Source organism: Abramis brama (assembly GCF_963993115.1).
Source record: "Abramis brama genome assembly, chromosome: 5".
NCBI lineage: Eukaryota > Metazoa > Chordata > Actinopteri > Cypriniformes > Leuciscidae > Abramis > Abramis brama.
Genome location: NC_139967.1, coordinates 12,795,312 through 12,810,751, shown reverse-complemented (window position 1 = coordinate 12,810,751; position 15,440 = coordinate 12,795,312). Strand labels below are relative to the sequence as shown.

Genomic DNA, 15,440 nt, shown 5'->3' with positions numbered 1-15,440 from the left:
AACTATTTATTTGTATGATACAGCTGCAAATAAGTATTTGAATACCTGAGAAAATCAATGTTAATATTTGGTACAGTAGCCTTTGTTTGCAATTACAGAGGTCAAACGTTTCCTGTAGTTTTTCACCAGGTTTGCACACACTGCAGGAGGGATTTTGGCCCACTCCTCCACACAGATCTTCTCTAGATCAGTCAGGTTTCTGGGCTGCCGCTGAGAAACACGGAGTTTGAGCTCCCTTCAAAGATTCTCTATTGGGTTTAGGTCTGGAGACTGGCTAGGCCACGCCAGAACCTTGATATGATCAAATATATATTTCATCACGGCTGGATGAAAACGCTAAATTATCCAAATTGACAGAGTGTGTTAAAGATATAAAAGATTGGATGACGCGTAATTTTCTATTATTAATCCAGACAAGACAGAGGTAATACTTATCGGTTCAAAAAACCGCCCACAGAACCTCTCACAATACAACTTTGACATCGTAGGATGTCCTGTTACTTTATCCTCTACAGTAAAAGACCTGGGTGTTATACTCGATTGTAACCTGTCTTTTGAAAATCATATTTCGTATGTTACAAAAACAGCCTTTTTCCACCTTAGAAACATTGCTAAGCTACGTAATATGCTATCAGTTTCTGATGCAGAAAAGTTAGTTCATGCATTCATGACCTCGAGACTAGATTACTGCAATGCTTTATTATCCGGTTGTCCTGCATCCTCAATAAACAAGCTACAGTTAGTCCAAAATGCAGCTGCTAGAGTTCTTACTAGATCAAGAAAATATGATCATATAACACCGATTTTATCATCACTGCATTGGTTACCTATAAAGTTCCGTATTAATTATAAGGTATTGCTACTGACTTATAAAGCCCTAAACGGCTTAGCTCCAGTCTATTTAACGGATCTTCTATCACCCTATAATCCATCGCGCTCTTTAAGATCAATAAATTCAAGGCTTTTGGTCATACCTAGGATATCCAGATCAACCAAAGGAGGGAGAGCATTTTCACATTTGGCTCCAAAACTCTGGAATAGCCTTCCTGATACTGTTCGTTGCTCGGACTCACTCTCCCAGTTTAAAACTAGATTAAAGACGCATCTTTTCAGCCAGGCATTCATATAATATTGTTAATCTCACAGTTTCAAACTACAATCCGGCCTCTAGTTCATAAATGCCAGAGGAGAACTGGCCCCCGACTGAGCCTGGGTTCTCCCAAGGTTTTTTTTTTTCTCCATTAGGTCACCTGATGGAGTTTTAGGACACCATTAGGCCGCTTGATGGAGTTTTTTCGGTTCCTTGCCACTGTTGCCTTTGGCTTGCTCAGTTGGGGATATTTTGGGGATATTTAATTTTATTCTATCAATCAATAAATTCCACTAGAAACAAACTTTGTTGTATTATTTTATTTTAATACTGTGAAGCTGCTTTGATACAATCTGTATTGTGAAAAGCGCTATACAAATATACTTGATTTGATTTGATTTGATATGCTTCTTACAGAGCCACTCCTTGGTTATCCTGGCTGTGTGCTTCGGGTCATTGTCATGTTGGAAGACCCAGCCTCGACCCATCTTCAATGCTCTAACTGAGGGAAGGAGGTTGTTCCCCAAAATCTCGCAATACATGGCCCCGGTCATCCTCTCCTTAATACAGTGCAGTCGCCCTGTCCCATGTGCAGAAAAACACCCCCAAAGCATGATGCTACCACCCCCATGCTTCACAGTAGGGATGGTGTTCTTGGGATGGTACTCATCATTCTTCTTCCTCCAAACACGTTTAGTGGAATTATGACCAAAAAGTTATATTTTGGTCTCATCTGACCACATGACTTTCTCCCATGACTCCTCTGGATCATCCAAATGGTCATTGGCAAACTTAAGACGGGCCTTGACATGTGCTGGTTTAAGCAGGGGAACCTTCCGTGCCATGCATGATTTCAAACCATGACGTCTTAGTGTATTACCAACAGTAACCTTGGAAACGGTGGTCCCAGCTCTTTTCAGGTCATTGACCAGCTCCTCCCGTGTAGTTCTGGGCTGATTTCTCACCTTTCTTAGGATCATTGAGACCCCACGAGGTGAGATCTTGCATGGAGCCCCAGTCCGAGGGAGATTGACAGTCATGTTTAGCTTCTTCCATTTTCTAATGATTGGTCCAACGGTGGACCTTTTTTCACCAAGCTGCTTGGCAATTTCCCCGTAGCCATTTCCAGCCTTGTGGAGGTGTACAATTTTGTCTCTAGTGTCTTTGGACAGCTCTTTGGTCTTGGCCATGTTAGTAGTTGGATTCTTACTGATTGTATGGGGTGGACAGGTGTCTTTATGCAGCTAACGACTAGGGCTGTGCCGGTAAACTTGACAACCGCACCACCGCGGTTGTAAAGCGCCACCGCGGTGGCTGAGGAGTACCGGCGGTGGTTTGCAAAAAAAAAAAAGTTTGTATGTGAATGCTGTTTTACATTAATATTATGACACACAAAGCTTTGTTTACAAAATAAATAATAGGTTAGCAATTAAATGTTATATTGCAGGCGCAGCCATGGAAAAGTTTGAATTCATGACGAATGAGAGAGTTGTGCGTGAGTCCATAAATTTAAACTTTGTCGGCTTTGAATTCTGGTTTGCGATCTTCACCCGATAATCAGCGAATTTAAAAATATTCCATTAGTTATTCCATATAGAAAGTTGAATTGTCTACTTTTAAACAAAACAATTAAAAACGAAAATAAACCGACTAGCATATGTTTATGTATTCCGTATAGTGTGCAATTCTCTCTAGGCGCGTTCACTGCGAAGATGACGAGTGAGCATCGTCAACTTCATCTTTGCAGCCCAACACTGACACAAAAAACCCCACTTTATTAATAAACAATTCAAATGTCTCCTTGCTATATTTGACACGTTCATAATCATTACTTTTGCCGGTTTGTGACAGCTGTTGTGTGCGTTATTGGCAGCGTCACCCACATGAACGCGTCAACCGCATCAGCACCAGAACATGGAGATTTTATTTTAGAGAATGATCGCACAACAGACATTAGAACATAATCGAATATTCAAAAATCGTGACTCATCCCTGCATGGAATCTCTTTTTTCTTTTCCCATACCTTCACTCGCGTCTCACCCATTTCCAAAGGGGATTATAAACGTTTCTTCCTTTGTTCGCTTTTAGGTCGATTATTTTCGTATTCTTTACTGTGGTAAAGTAGAAAAAACGCTGTAGGACAGATATAGCCTACATTTTTTACATGTACGTCAAATTCTTTTTAACACAGTTTGTGCTTGTTATTAGACATATTGGTATAGGCGCGTCAAGTTCATTTGTAAAGCGCGTTTCACACGCGCGGGTGATTTTAGTTTGGCTTTCTCTGGCAGCGCGCAAACATAGCTTAAATGTCTTGCCCATGTGGAAGATAAAATTCGCTCTTCATACCTTTTACAAGTAGAAAACATGAAGATATCAGAAAAGAGATTGATGGTCTCTTTCCTGCTCGTGTCCCACATCCCTCTCAAAGCGCAGAGCGGTAGGCTGTATCACGCGTCTTTGTGTGGAAATATTAAACAAAAGTTTTTTTTTTCTTAAATAGATTAAGATTTTTCTTAAATAGAATAGATTTATTATATTATGTAAGTTACCAGTATTTACTGATATTTATTGCAATGCTTTAGAGGCTTTATTGTGTTGTTTCTTTGTTTTTATTTATTTATTTCAAAACAACCCCCCAAACACCGCAACACCGCCGGTATTTGGGTCCATTACCACCGCGGTGGTAAAAAACTGCCACCGTCACAGCCCTACTAACGACCTCAAACAGGTGCATCTAATTTAGGATAATAAATGGAGTGGAGGTGGACATTTTAAAGGCAGACTAACAGGTCTTCGAGGGTCAGAATTCTAGCTAATAGACAGGTGTTCAAATACTTATTTGCAGCTGTATCATACAAATAAATAGTTAAAAAATCATATATTGTGATTTCTGGATTTTTTTTTTAGATTATGTCTCTCACAGTGGACATGCACCTATGATGACAATTTCAGACCCCTCCATGATTTCCAAGTGGGAGAACTTGCAAAATAGCAGGGTGTTCAAATACTTATTTTCCTCACTGTATCATGCAGGCTGACATGCATGACAAATGCATATGTAGCCTATGTAAATATGTAAGGAAGTGAATGCAAAAAAAAGTACACAATTTCCTCTAAGGGTGGTTTCACACCTGAGCGTTTGTTTCGGAATCTGGTACGTTTTCTCCCTTGGTTCGGTTCGTTTAGGCATATGTGAACATGGCAATCGCGCTCAGATCTGCACCAAAACAATCGGACCGATTGCAAATTAACTCTGGGGCGGTTCGCTTGAGGTGTGAAAGCAATCCGACCCAACGGACCAATGAACCAAATGGTATTATAATTCATAATGGGAAATGTGCTATATAAATAGCAGTAGTGTCTGATTCTGTGAGTGAGCACATTAGTTGTCACAGTTGAAAACTAAAAGAGCACCTCTTCATCTTAAAATGTTGTGTAATTGCGCTTCTCAGTGCAAGAATGCTGTCCCGATAAAGTCTTGATTCCTGCTCTAGCTGCATTATAACATTCATATAGTGTTTGCGTGCACCTTGACACTGTTAACCTCTAGACAGCGCTGGGAGATCCAGAGAGAGCGTGTTTGAATTTGCTGTGGTATTAATACGAATGTAGTATATAATTTACCAGCGGGAATGACGGCTACATTCGTATAGTGTTTGCATGTGTCTCGACAGTTACAGATAAAACCACATTAAGCTCATTGAGCGAGCTTGCCAATCATCTTGACAGATGAAGCAGAGGAAACTCTGACTAATAAGAGGACAGTTGTACTTGCATGTGTGACTTGCACAAGCACATTTTGGTACGCTTTGAAAGATTGTCTTATGAAAGCGAACACAACCAAGAAGAAAATGCAACATTGTAACAAATTAAGTCCGTTTTGGAACAAAACAAACGATCTAGGTGTGAAAACGCCCTAAGGAAGTCTAAGGAGTCGAACCTGTAGAACAGACTTAATGCCACATCAACACACTCACTCACCATGTAGAACTGCAGGCGATAGTGTTTTTTCACCAGGCTCAGAACAAACATGCAGAACCCTGGACAAGAAACAGACATCTGTTAAAACAGACAGTTCCACCAATGCCATCACCACATGTCTAAGCAACTATTTTTAGCCAGTCACACTGTTACTAATTATGCCCTATTTGAAAGGATGCAGCTAGTATAAAACCGACCACGCTAAAAAGGCAATCTGAAACTACATAAATTAAGAATCTGAAGTACATGGAAGGTTTATACATTTTTTAACACTCTGTACAAATTGATAAAAGGAACTTTGATTATTTGGCTTACTTTTGGATCATTCATGGCAAGCTAAGACATGATTTGTCTCGAGCAAGAGTGAGCACATTTCAGCTATTACAAATGAATACAGCACATTATGTATTCATTTGTACTGGGCATTATGCAATAAAATAAAAAAACAAGCAATACATAAAAGTAACTGAAGTGATGTTCCACAAGGAGATCAGGTCTATTTATGAATAAGCTGTTTTAGAAGGTGATTTTCCATACATATCTTTCTAGCCTGAACTCAATTTAAATTTAAATCATACACAATTTGTACTTTTTTCCTGCTTCAATAAGCATTGTTTGATTGTCTGTTTAAATTGTTATTTTTAACAAAACATTTTTATATTTAAAATAGAAAAAAATAGCATTATGTTGCTTTTAGCTCAGGAGGAAATCTGGTGTCTTGTAAGAGAAAATGAGCGAGGGGTGCACAGACAAGCAGAGAGCCTAACCACATCCTGGATGACATGAACTTCCTACCTATGAAAAAAAAAAAAAAAAAAAACTCCAAAAAACATAAGTAAATCACCACGTCTGCATTCGAACTGGTAATATAAAGCATGTCTGCATCTGACTTTGCCTTCAGCACTCTGTGTGGAAAGGTTGAGAAGTAACTGTGATAACTATTAGTTCTAAAAGTTTCCAAAGGCCTTTGAAACACCAATGATGAAATGAAGTACCGTGCTTGTGTAACAGAGAAGGTTCTGACCTGTGAGGTACAGGGCGAATGAAATGAAGCGATGGTATTTGCTGAGGATGCGTAGAGGCTCCTCCCTCTGCACCAGACTGAAGAAATAATCCGTCACCGTTTCCCCATAGAAGAAGTAGTTCACACACAACAGGAAGTACCTGACAAAAACCGTTACAATCTGCAGTTAGGCATCATTATCATTATGACAAATGCCTTTCACATGCAATCATTAAATCAAAGTGTTTCTAATGCTTGTAAAAGCAATTATAATGTGCCCATTTGATAGCAATAGAAGATGAAGGAAATGGTCAGAGTTTAGCTGATCGTCAGCTGACTAGGATTGTGACCACATTGAAGAATGGTGTGTGTTAGGCTACACACAGCAGGACTAATGTAGAGAAAATGGTTCTACTCATATCTGATTTGCCAGATAACTAATCTACAAAACCTTAAAACAAGTTCAAAGAAAAGTTCACCAGTCTTTGAAACAGGAAGAATCACACAAATGTCATACTTCACCCCAAAATAGAAATAAGAAAGATATTTTGCATAAAGGAATTAAAGACTAGGTTTAGGTGTTTGTTTGTTTGTTTTTTGCATAGCATTGCATCCCTTCTTACATTTTCAGTAATCCAATGTAATAAAATTAATGATAAAGCTATTTAAACTGTATTAAAGTTATTTAAAGCTATTTAAAGTTGTTCCAAACCTGTATGAATTTCTTTCTTCTGTTGAACAACAGAAGAAAGAAATTCATACAGGTTTGGAACAACTTGAGGGTGAGTAAATGATGACAGAATTTTCATTTTTGGGTGAACTATCCCTTTAAAACTGACATTTTGCATCAAGTGAATGACAGTTTTGCCAGATTTAAAAAATGTTTCAACCCAACACAACCCTGCATTTTGCAACTTTTAAAGGCGTTCGGTGGGATTTTCACATTAACAAAACATGGTGAATCTTTCCTGCAACATTTGAAACAAACTAGACTAAAGTTTAAATGCGGCCTACATCAGAGTGAATTTCTCATACCTCTATACAGCTGGTGATAGCATGTATAGCTGGATGAATAAACAAGCGCAGTGGTTACTAATTCAACACAAAAAAATGAAAGAAGTTGTAAGACATCAAGACAGAGCCATAATATGATAAGAAGAAAGTGATGATGATGCCCTCTAATTACAGGCCGTGCGCAGTGGGAGAGACAGAGAGAGAGAGAGAGAGAGAGAGAGGAGAGAGATCTATATAGTGACAGATAATGAGAACAGGGAGAGAGGGAGAGACAATGAAGTGTGAAAATGAAGGTGGCAGGTGTGTGTCGCAGGTGTGTGTCGCAGGTCTCACCAGCTTAGTGTTCTGAACCAGGGCAGGTGGTAAGAGTGATACACACTGTAACCAATTGTGATGATCTCCTGGAAGCACTTAATCTGAACGCACATCACCTGTGGAAGACACAGAGGACAAGAATAAAAAATACTCGAGTGTCTACTGTCTAGCTGTTTTTGAAAGCAAGAATGCATCCTGTGTGTGTGTATATAAGGCTTTAATTGGCAGTAAATAAAGCTTATTGTAAATATGATATACAGGCCCATATAATTTATTAGCCATTATTAAAAATTAAACATCATCATGCATATGCACTGTCTATTAAATTTGGATAATTAATGTGCATAATCTTTTCCACCTATTTTTGGATTTTAGATTATGTTGCACCAACTAGAGCTAGTATAGTGGTATTTATAAGATTTATTTATTTAGTTTATAATATTTAACATTTTTATATTTTCACTTGCTTATGTTAAAATGTATATTTTATTTTATAAATATATATAAAAATAGTATTAATAATAATGATAATAACAATAAATATATATTTAAATGGTAAGAAAAGATTTATTCAAGAGTACTTGCTTGCTTAAAACAGAGGCCCCAACTATTCGGCTTTGTAAAGTACTCACCTAAAAATGAATAATTATTCATATTTTATATTATTGATTAAAATGTTGTGAAGCCTAAATGCATCACATTGATTTGACATTGAAAAAGAACTATTGATTTGAGTCTGTACATGATAGTATAAATTTTAATAGGTAGCAGCTATAACATAAAAAATCATATCGGCTATAATATCTGTAACAGCCAGATCGTGAATCAAAGTGGACACTTATTATTCAGAGAGGCCTCATAAGCACATCTGCAGGCCTGAATCAACAGCTCAGAAGAGTAATAATGTTTAATAATGTTAACCAAATAATCAACATCAATGCTCATCTGTCATGAGCAAAAAAAACACCAAAGAGACAATATCTCAACATTAACTGGTTTATGACTCTCCTATGAAAATTAGACATTATCAGCGGTTGTAGCTAGATTTTTCCATAACCTGGAATCTAGCAGTCTCCATTATTTCCCATAAGTGTCATCAACTCTAGAAGACCATGACTCCAGAAAATTGATTTAGAAATTACCAGCACAATTTTCTTAAGATGTTCCCTATAATGTATTATAAATGTCTCTCTGTTTGCATATGCACCATAGACTTCATCTATTCTTAGGCCGGTGACACACTGGATGCGTGGCGTAAGCGTCTCAGCTGCGTGGCGTGTCCGTTTTTATTTCGGCTCCCATGTTAACAGGTTAGAGCTTGCACACTGCCTGCGTGACGCGCGTCTCAGGCGCAGCTCGAGACGCGCGGAAAACGCGTGCATGCTAGAAATAGAACCGACGCCTATTTTTCACGCGACACGCAAGCGTCTTGGAAGCGTTTCCAAGCAAAATTGAATAGGAAAAGATGTTTATATGACATTTTGACACGAATACATATTTCATTTTTATGTTTGAAAGTGTCTAGGGTTTGACATAAATGCAATTTAAAAAAATATTATCGATTTTCAAGTACTGCACCTGTCAATACAGAACGAAATATTCTATAGCCTATATTGCCGTCAACACTGCCGACGTTGTCTTTGCTGATATATATTTGTTTAACATGAAGTGCCTTCCTCAACTCTCTCCCCATATGTCAAATATATCACCAATGAGGCTTATCATATGTCACCTAGCAGCAGCAGCGCCGCTTCAGACACACTTCTGGTGTGCAAAGACATGGAAAACGCCACGCACACGCCACACAGCTGACACGCAACAGAAACGCCACGCTCACGCCACGCAGCCAGTGTGTCACTGGCCTTAGCAATTTGTCTGTGTCATGCTTATCAGGTTTGTTATCAGACTAATGAAAGTGTAAATGCAACCAATACACAAAAGATATTTGACTGTAGGCAGGAGGCAGTTGAGACTAGACATAAATTAGCCATGTGAAAATAAACACCAAACTTTGATGCTGCATTTGGAAGATTCAAAACTAGATGTTTTTTCTCTAAAAATATGGCATCTGAGCAGCTTGTTTTTCTTAAAGGGATACTTCACCTCTGGGAAGATGAATGTGTATTTAAAATAGGTCATTTAAGTAGAAGAAATGTGAAGAAAGTTTTGAATTTGGAGCTTTCTAGACTGAGAAAAGCCAGAAAATGTATTTTTGGCTTATGTGGATGAAAGACAACAACTCCCAGAATGCACTTGCTTCGCTGCCTTAGGAGGCCACGCCTACCGGTAAGAGTGCGCAGTTGAAAACAACAAGGCTAGCCTACGTGATGAGTTTGCCAGGGATTTAGAGATCGCCCAAAATGTCCGGGATTCGGCTTTTGCGTTCTACAGTCGCCATTCATTCATTATGTTTACTGTGGCGAGCAGGACGAGGCTGATGGCCGCGGGAGAACGGCGCGAGGCCGGTGGCGTCATTACTGAGACGCGCCGGGTCTCGCATCTCTCACGGAGGAGCAGGAATTTTCTTAGCAATGGTAAAACGCACATCAACCGATCACTTGTTTAGCGTTCATGTAAACTACATTCAGATTCACCAATCGGAATGAATTCAGTTAGATTGAAACAAAAGGTGTGCATGTAAACAATGAATGGCGACCGCAGAAAGCAAAAGCTGAATCCCGTACATTTTGAACGATCTCGCCCGCTGGACAAGTCCGGGAAAAGGAGGATGGTAACCCCTACTTACTCAGCTTTCTCCTACTATTCAGCTTTCTCCACAGAACAAGAGCCTGCTAGCTTAGCTTCCAAAGAAAGACGGCTGACACTGTGTACATTCTGTGAGTGAGATCCCTCCCTCTATGGGTGGGTTGAAAACATGCGGAACAACGGCATCTACTGGCTGTAGTCTTTAGATGAGACGATTGACGATTTTTGCGTCATCGGAGGATTTTTTCCAGACAAAAAATACATAAATCTCTTGTCTCAGGGGGATATGAGGGTGGAAAGCACGGTACTTCGAAAATACTACAGGTTTTCTACTAATACAAAGCTTAATGCTAAATCCTGAAGTATCCCTTTAAGTCTTAAGTGGCCATGTCCCTTGGTATCTACAACAACAGGCAGAGAAGATACTCACAATCATCATCAGCACTATCGGACCCAAATAAATAATGAAAAAGAAGAAGGAGATCATAGCCAGAGTTAGGATGCCCCTCACCCACCAGTTCCTCCATCTGCAAGCGAGACAAACACATTAGCGCAAAGCATATTGGGTGGAAATATAATCTTCCTAATGCAAGGACTAAAAGCTCTGGTGGCCTTTTGGTTGAATTAATCATGTTGTTCACAACAACATACCAATAATCCGCTCTGGAGTAAGACACTTTTTATATTACATGACATGCAAATGCATTGTAATTTACTAAAGTGTGTCATGTTAGTTTTATTTCAATTTTTGATTTAGAGACGTTTACCGTGAGGAAAGGCCTGAGAGGGCTTTGTTGAGAACTTCTGGTGTGTCATCGGCAGACACAGGAACCTCAGGAACCCCAGAATCTGATTTGGTCTCATTATCTGAGGTTCCATCTCTCTCCTTGCTCTCAGTCTCAGAACCCTGGAAATGGTTGGAGGGAAAACAAAAACAAATAAAGAACAGATGAATTCATTATTTGTTCATTAGCAAAGACTTTGAAAAAAAATTTGTGGTCAGTAAGATTTTTAATACTTTTATTTTGCAAGGATGCAACTGGTCAAAAATGTTACACTGTTAAAATCTCCATTTCAAATAAATATTCTTCTGAACTTTCTAGTATTCATCAAGGAATCAAAATCTATCACTGTCTTCACAAAAAATATTATGCAGCACGTCCGTTTGCAACAATAAGAACGTTTTAATACTAAGAAATGTTTCTTGAGCAGCAAATCATCATATTAGAATGATTTCTGAAGGATCATGTGACACTGAAGACTGGAGTAATGATGCTGAAAATTCAGCTTTGTCATCACAGGAATACATTTAAAATATGCTATATAAACATTTTCACAATATTACTGTTTTTACTATATTTTGTTGAAATAAATGCAGCCTCTGTGAGCATAAAAGACTTATTTCAAAATAATTTAAAAAACGTATTGACCGACCCCAAACGTTTGAACTGTAGTTTATGAAGCGCACAGGATGCGCTCATACTCTCGTCGATGGATCTTGCTGTGTTTTTTTTTTTTTTTTTCGGGATCATGATGTGCAAACAACTTTTGTAATGCCCTCAGTTTTATTGGGCCATTCACCCAATAAAACTGAGGCCATTTCAAAAGTTGTTTGAAAGCATGAATTAAAGATAAACACAGACCCCACTAAATGTTTAGGCTATATAAGGCAGCATCTGTATCTAACAGGCCTGCGTGCACAATGACAAATTACCTGCCTTCATCACCATAGAAACAGGGTTTCATCATCAGAGCTGTTACGATTGTTCCAGAAACCTCTCTTTCTCTGACATAAATAATTTGGATCTGGTTGCGAAGAGCACCCTAAAGCTAACAAGACACATACATATACGGCTGACACTCAACTGACAGCAAGAGCTACAGAAGGATCCAGGGTTTCCATGGAGATGGGCTACATCCTGATATTCAGGATGCCAGAGTTAAAAATACCCTCCCTCTTTCCGCCCACCTCCTCCTCTTAAACGTCCTCCCACCGTCTGCAAATAACTCATCAAGAACTGAGGACATCCCACTCTTCCTAAGAAAGACATTTTCAGTCTTCCTGCCAGATCGGGCCCTCGCTCAACTCAGAGTATGAGCAACACTTCGAAGAAATTGGCGGACAGCAGTCTTAGCCATCTGGAAATGTGGAATTCCCTGACAAACACAACATCAATGACAATCTTCAAAAGAGATGACTGATGTAAGCGTGTGTTAAATGCATCACAATCATTCAAAACATAATGTGTGACGGTATCAAACCGGCTTTTCACTATCTCCGACATTTGATATGAATCATATGATTGTTGCATTTTGCCCCTAGTGGCAGCTGCACTGAACTTTTTAAATCGGCCGCATTGCAGCCGATAACCTCTGTATATTCGCAGTGGTAAAATTAATGTATGAATACATCCACACAAAACAAATACTGCATAATCAACATAAATAATTACTTAAATATAAAGTAATTATTTATAACAACCACACATTTACTTACAGTTTGGGATGTAGCTGTTGTCAGATACAATACAGCTCACAGACATATGCAAATGTATTTGCCCATGTGACGTCACAAATCCAACAATATTTATTGTTTTTAGAGCTTGTCTAGCCACTAAAGTTCTTTCCCAACTGTTTATGTTCACTTAAGACATAACCGACTGTCTTTACATTACAAGAACATGAATACTCGGACAAGTCATGCATTTTGACATAACTGTGACCGTTCGAGTGCAAAAAGCCACGAAAGAGAACTGAATTTGGGATCGCACGGTATCTGAGAGGCGCCTTTCTGTGCGCACGCTACGAGTGAGTATAAGACAGCGCGAGTCCTGGTTTTCTGCAGCTTATTGCGCTTAATAACTCTTTTTAACGTCAAGCAGCCTATTAAAATCATTCAGATATCGTGAGACATTGAGATATGCATATCGTGATATGTTTATTTGTGATATTTTTATATGTAGTGCAGCCCTAGTAAAAAGGCAGCTTAACTTCCTTGTACAATATAACACCAGGACATCCTTCTAATTTCAGCGACATTCTTGTTTAACAGGTGCACAGCCACAGAACATTCCCTAAGCAAACAATTTACATTAGAATGGGCCGCACTAAAGAGCTCAGTGATTTTTAACGTGACACTGTCATAGTAAACCACCAGTAAAATGATTCGGTCTGCTGTGGAAGAATTTGACTACTGTGCACAAATACCAAATCTGAACCAAACAGATGAATTGGAATGGCAACTGACAAAAGAGAAGCTGTTGCAGCAGCAAATTAACTATTAACAGGCATGGTTTTGAAATGAAATATTAATCAAGACAAGCACACATGGGTGAGGTGTCCCCATTTTTGACCATGTAGTATACTTCATCCTGAACTCAACAGGGACAGTGGCTTTTTCTATTTCATTACAATGGCATAGTTTAGTCTAATGTAATAAATTCAGCAGGCCTCTCAAATGAATTCTTAAAATTCTTGAACTCTCACAGCAACACAAATACATATCTGTGTAATATCCTGGGAAATGAGTTAAAAAAAAATCAATGCAACAAAAATAAATAAAAAATAAACATTTTGATTGGATGCACAAGTGTGTGTGACCGACCATATCATAATTATTTTTGATATGACAAATAACAAATCATGATATGGTCAATTATGATTGATTAATCATAATACTTTATACAAAGGGATAGTTTTTTGTATCCATACAACTGTTTGGTCATCACCAACATTCTTTAAAATATCTTTCTTTTGTGTTCCTTTTCCACAGAAGAAAGAAAGTCATAGAGGTTTGGAACAACGTCGGTGAGTAAATGATTAAATAATTTTCATTTCTAGGGAAGATATCCTTTTGAAATGAAATGCAAATCTGAGAAGCAGGAAAATTATCCCAAAAAATATGTAATGTTAGATTATGGAAGCAAAATAGGTTGCAAACTGTCATGCTGTCTTCAAAAACAAATACACAGATGCTAGACAGAAAAAAATATATGGTTATAGATTTGCCTGACTGCTGATATACGAATGCAGGCAGCACAAGGTTTAATTTGCATGATCCAGTATCTTAGTCTCAGTGCTCCAAAATTAATCTATTAATTTTAGCATGATAGAGACCCGGTCACTAACCTAGCAAGCGAAGTTATAATTACACACGCTTATGTTTTTCTTTCAACTCCAACAACAGCCATGTTGCCAGCCCTAAAGATAGAATGGGCTGTTGTGCTCATTTCATCTCTTGAAATAAAAGTATTACAGAAATACAACATAAGGAAGTTATATGGTGAACCACACAAACCCAGTTACAAAAGAAACTATTGACCAATAATACAGATAAAGCCAGTACAAGACAGTTTAGTTTACCCTAGAATTCCTTAGATTGTAGTTCTTTCAATAACATTATCACATCCTACAGACAAAACCTGCCCTTCAATACTCAATACAAAAAATAAATACAAATACACAGGAGCACAAATTAGCAAAGTATCCACAAATATTCACTATTAACTTAGTATTAGTAACTCAAATGAGTCTTCTTTATAAACTGTGATCTTGCTGTAAGGGTTGAGCCCATGCCTTACAGGTCAAGGACTTTTGACACATGAATGTTGACTCACCCATCTGCCCATGTCTCTCTCATCCTCCATGTTTTCTACCTTAAAATGTCCACACAGTATGAAGATCAGTCCATGCACTCCAGATATCCTCTATCTCTGCTGAAAGAAAAGCTTATCCAGAAGAGTTTAACCTCCCTGTCCTAAACTGAACAGTGCAGGGATTGTTCATGCCACTTAACTTCATTTCAGCAAAATAGCACTGCAAGAAACACACTGGGGCCTGACAGGTGATGTGTTTTGTTTTGGGACACAAGCAGGAAACCTCGAGACCCCTGAAGATGCTTAGATTATCTACACGAGCTCTAACCTGCTATATTACATACAGACTCAACGCTAGAAGAAAAAAAAACAAAACAATAATTTATTAAACCAGCACATTAAAGGTTGTTTTCGTGCTGTGACATGACACTTGCACGGGGGATCCAGAAACATAACGAGAAACCGTTTTTTTCTCCTCTTTTTCCATGTATGACAGCATGTAGCTCATATGATAGCCATTACAACACACATCTCTCCACATCAGTCTCTTTATTTGGTACCTTATCCTCCGACTGTTGATGCTGCAGCTCTTTTTCCGTCGCTCCTCGGTGTCGTAAGTCTGTCATGGTGGGCTCGGTTTGTTGAAAATAAAGGCCCGATGAAGTAGCAATCTTCGGGGGTTGATGTTCGTTTTCAATGATTGTTATTGGGACTGGAGAAGACGCGACTGCG

The 15,440-nt window shown here is 38.6% G+C and overlaps 1 protein-coding gene across 1 annotated transcript in view; it reads right to left on the bottom strand.

Moving 5' to 3' along the window:
* cds2 (CDP-diacylglycerol synthase (phosphatidate cytidylyltransferase) 2) overlaps positions 1-15,440 on the bottom strand; it is a 22,284-nt gene extending 6,844 nt beyond the window's left edge. The window contains exons 1-6 of the mRNA XM_084114750.1: positions 15,269-15,440; positions 10,881-11,020; positions 10,544-10,640; positions 7,426-7,523; positions 6,100-6,239; positions 5,076-5,134 (exon numbers count right to left, since the gene is read on the bottom strand). Coding sequence (XP_083970876.1) covers positions 5,076-5,134; positions 6,100-6,239; positions 7,426-7,523; positions 10,544-10,640; positions 10,881-11,020; positions 15,269-15,334 — 600 coding nt within the window. The 5' untranslated portion in view covers positions 15,335-15,440. The remainder of the gene's footprint in view (positions 1-5,075; positions 5,135-6,099; positions 6,240-7,425; positions 7,524-10,543; positions 10,641-10,880; positions 11,021-15,268) is intronic.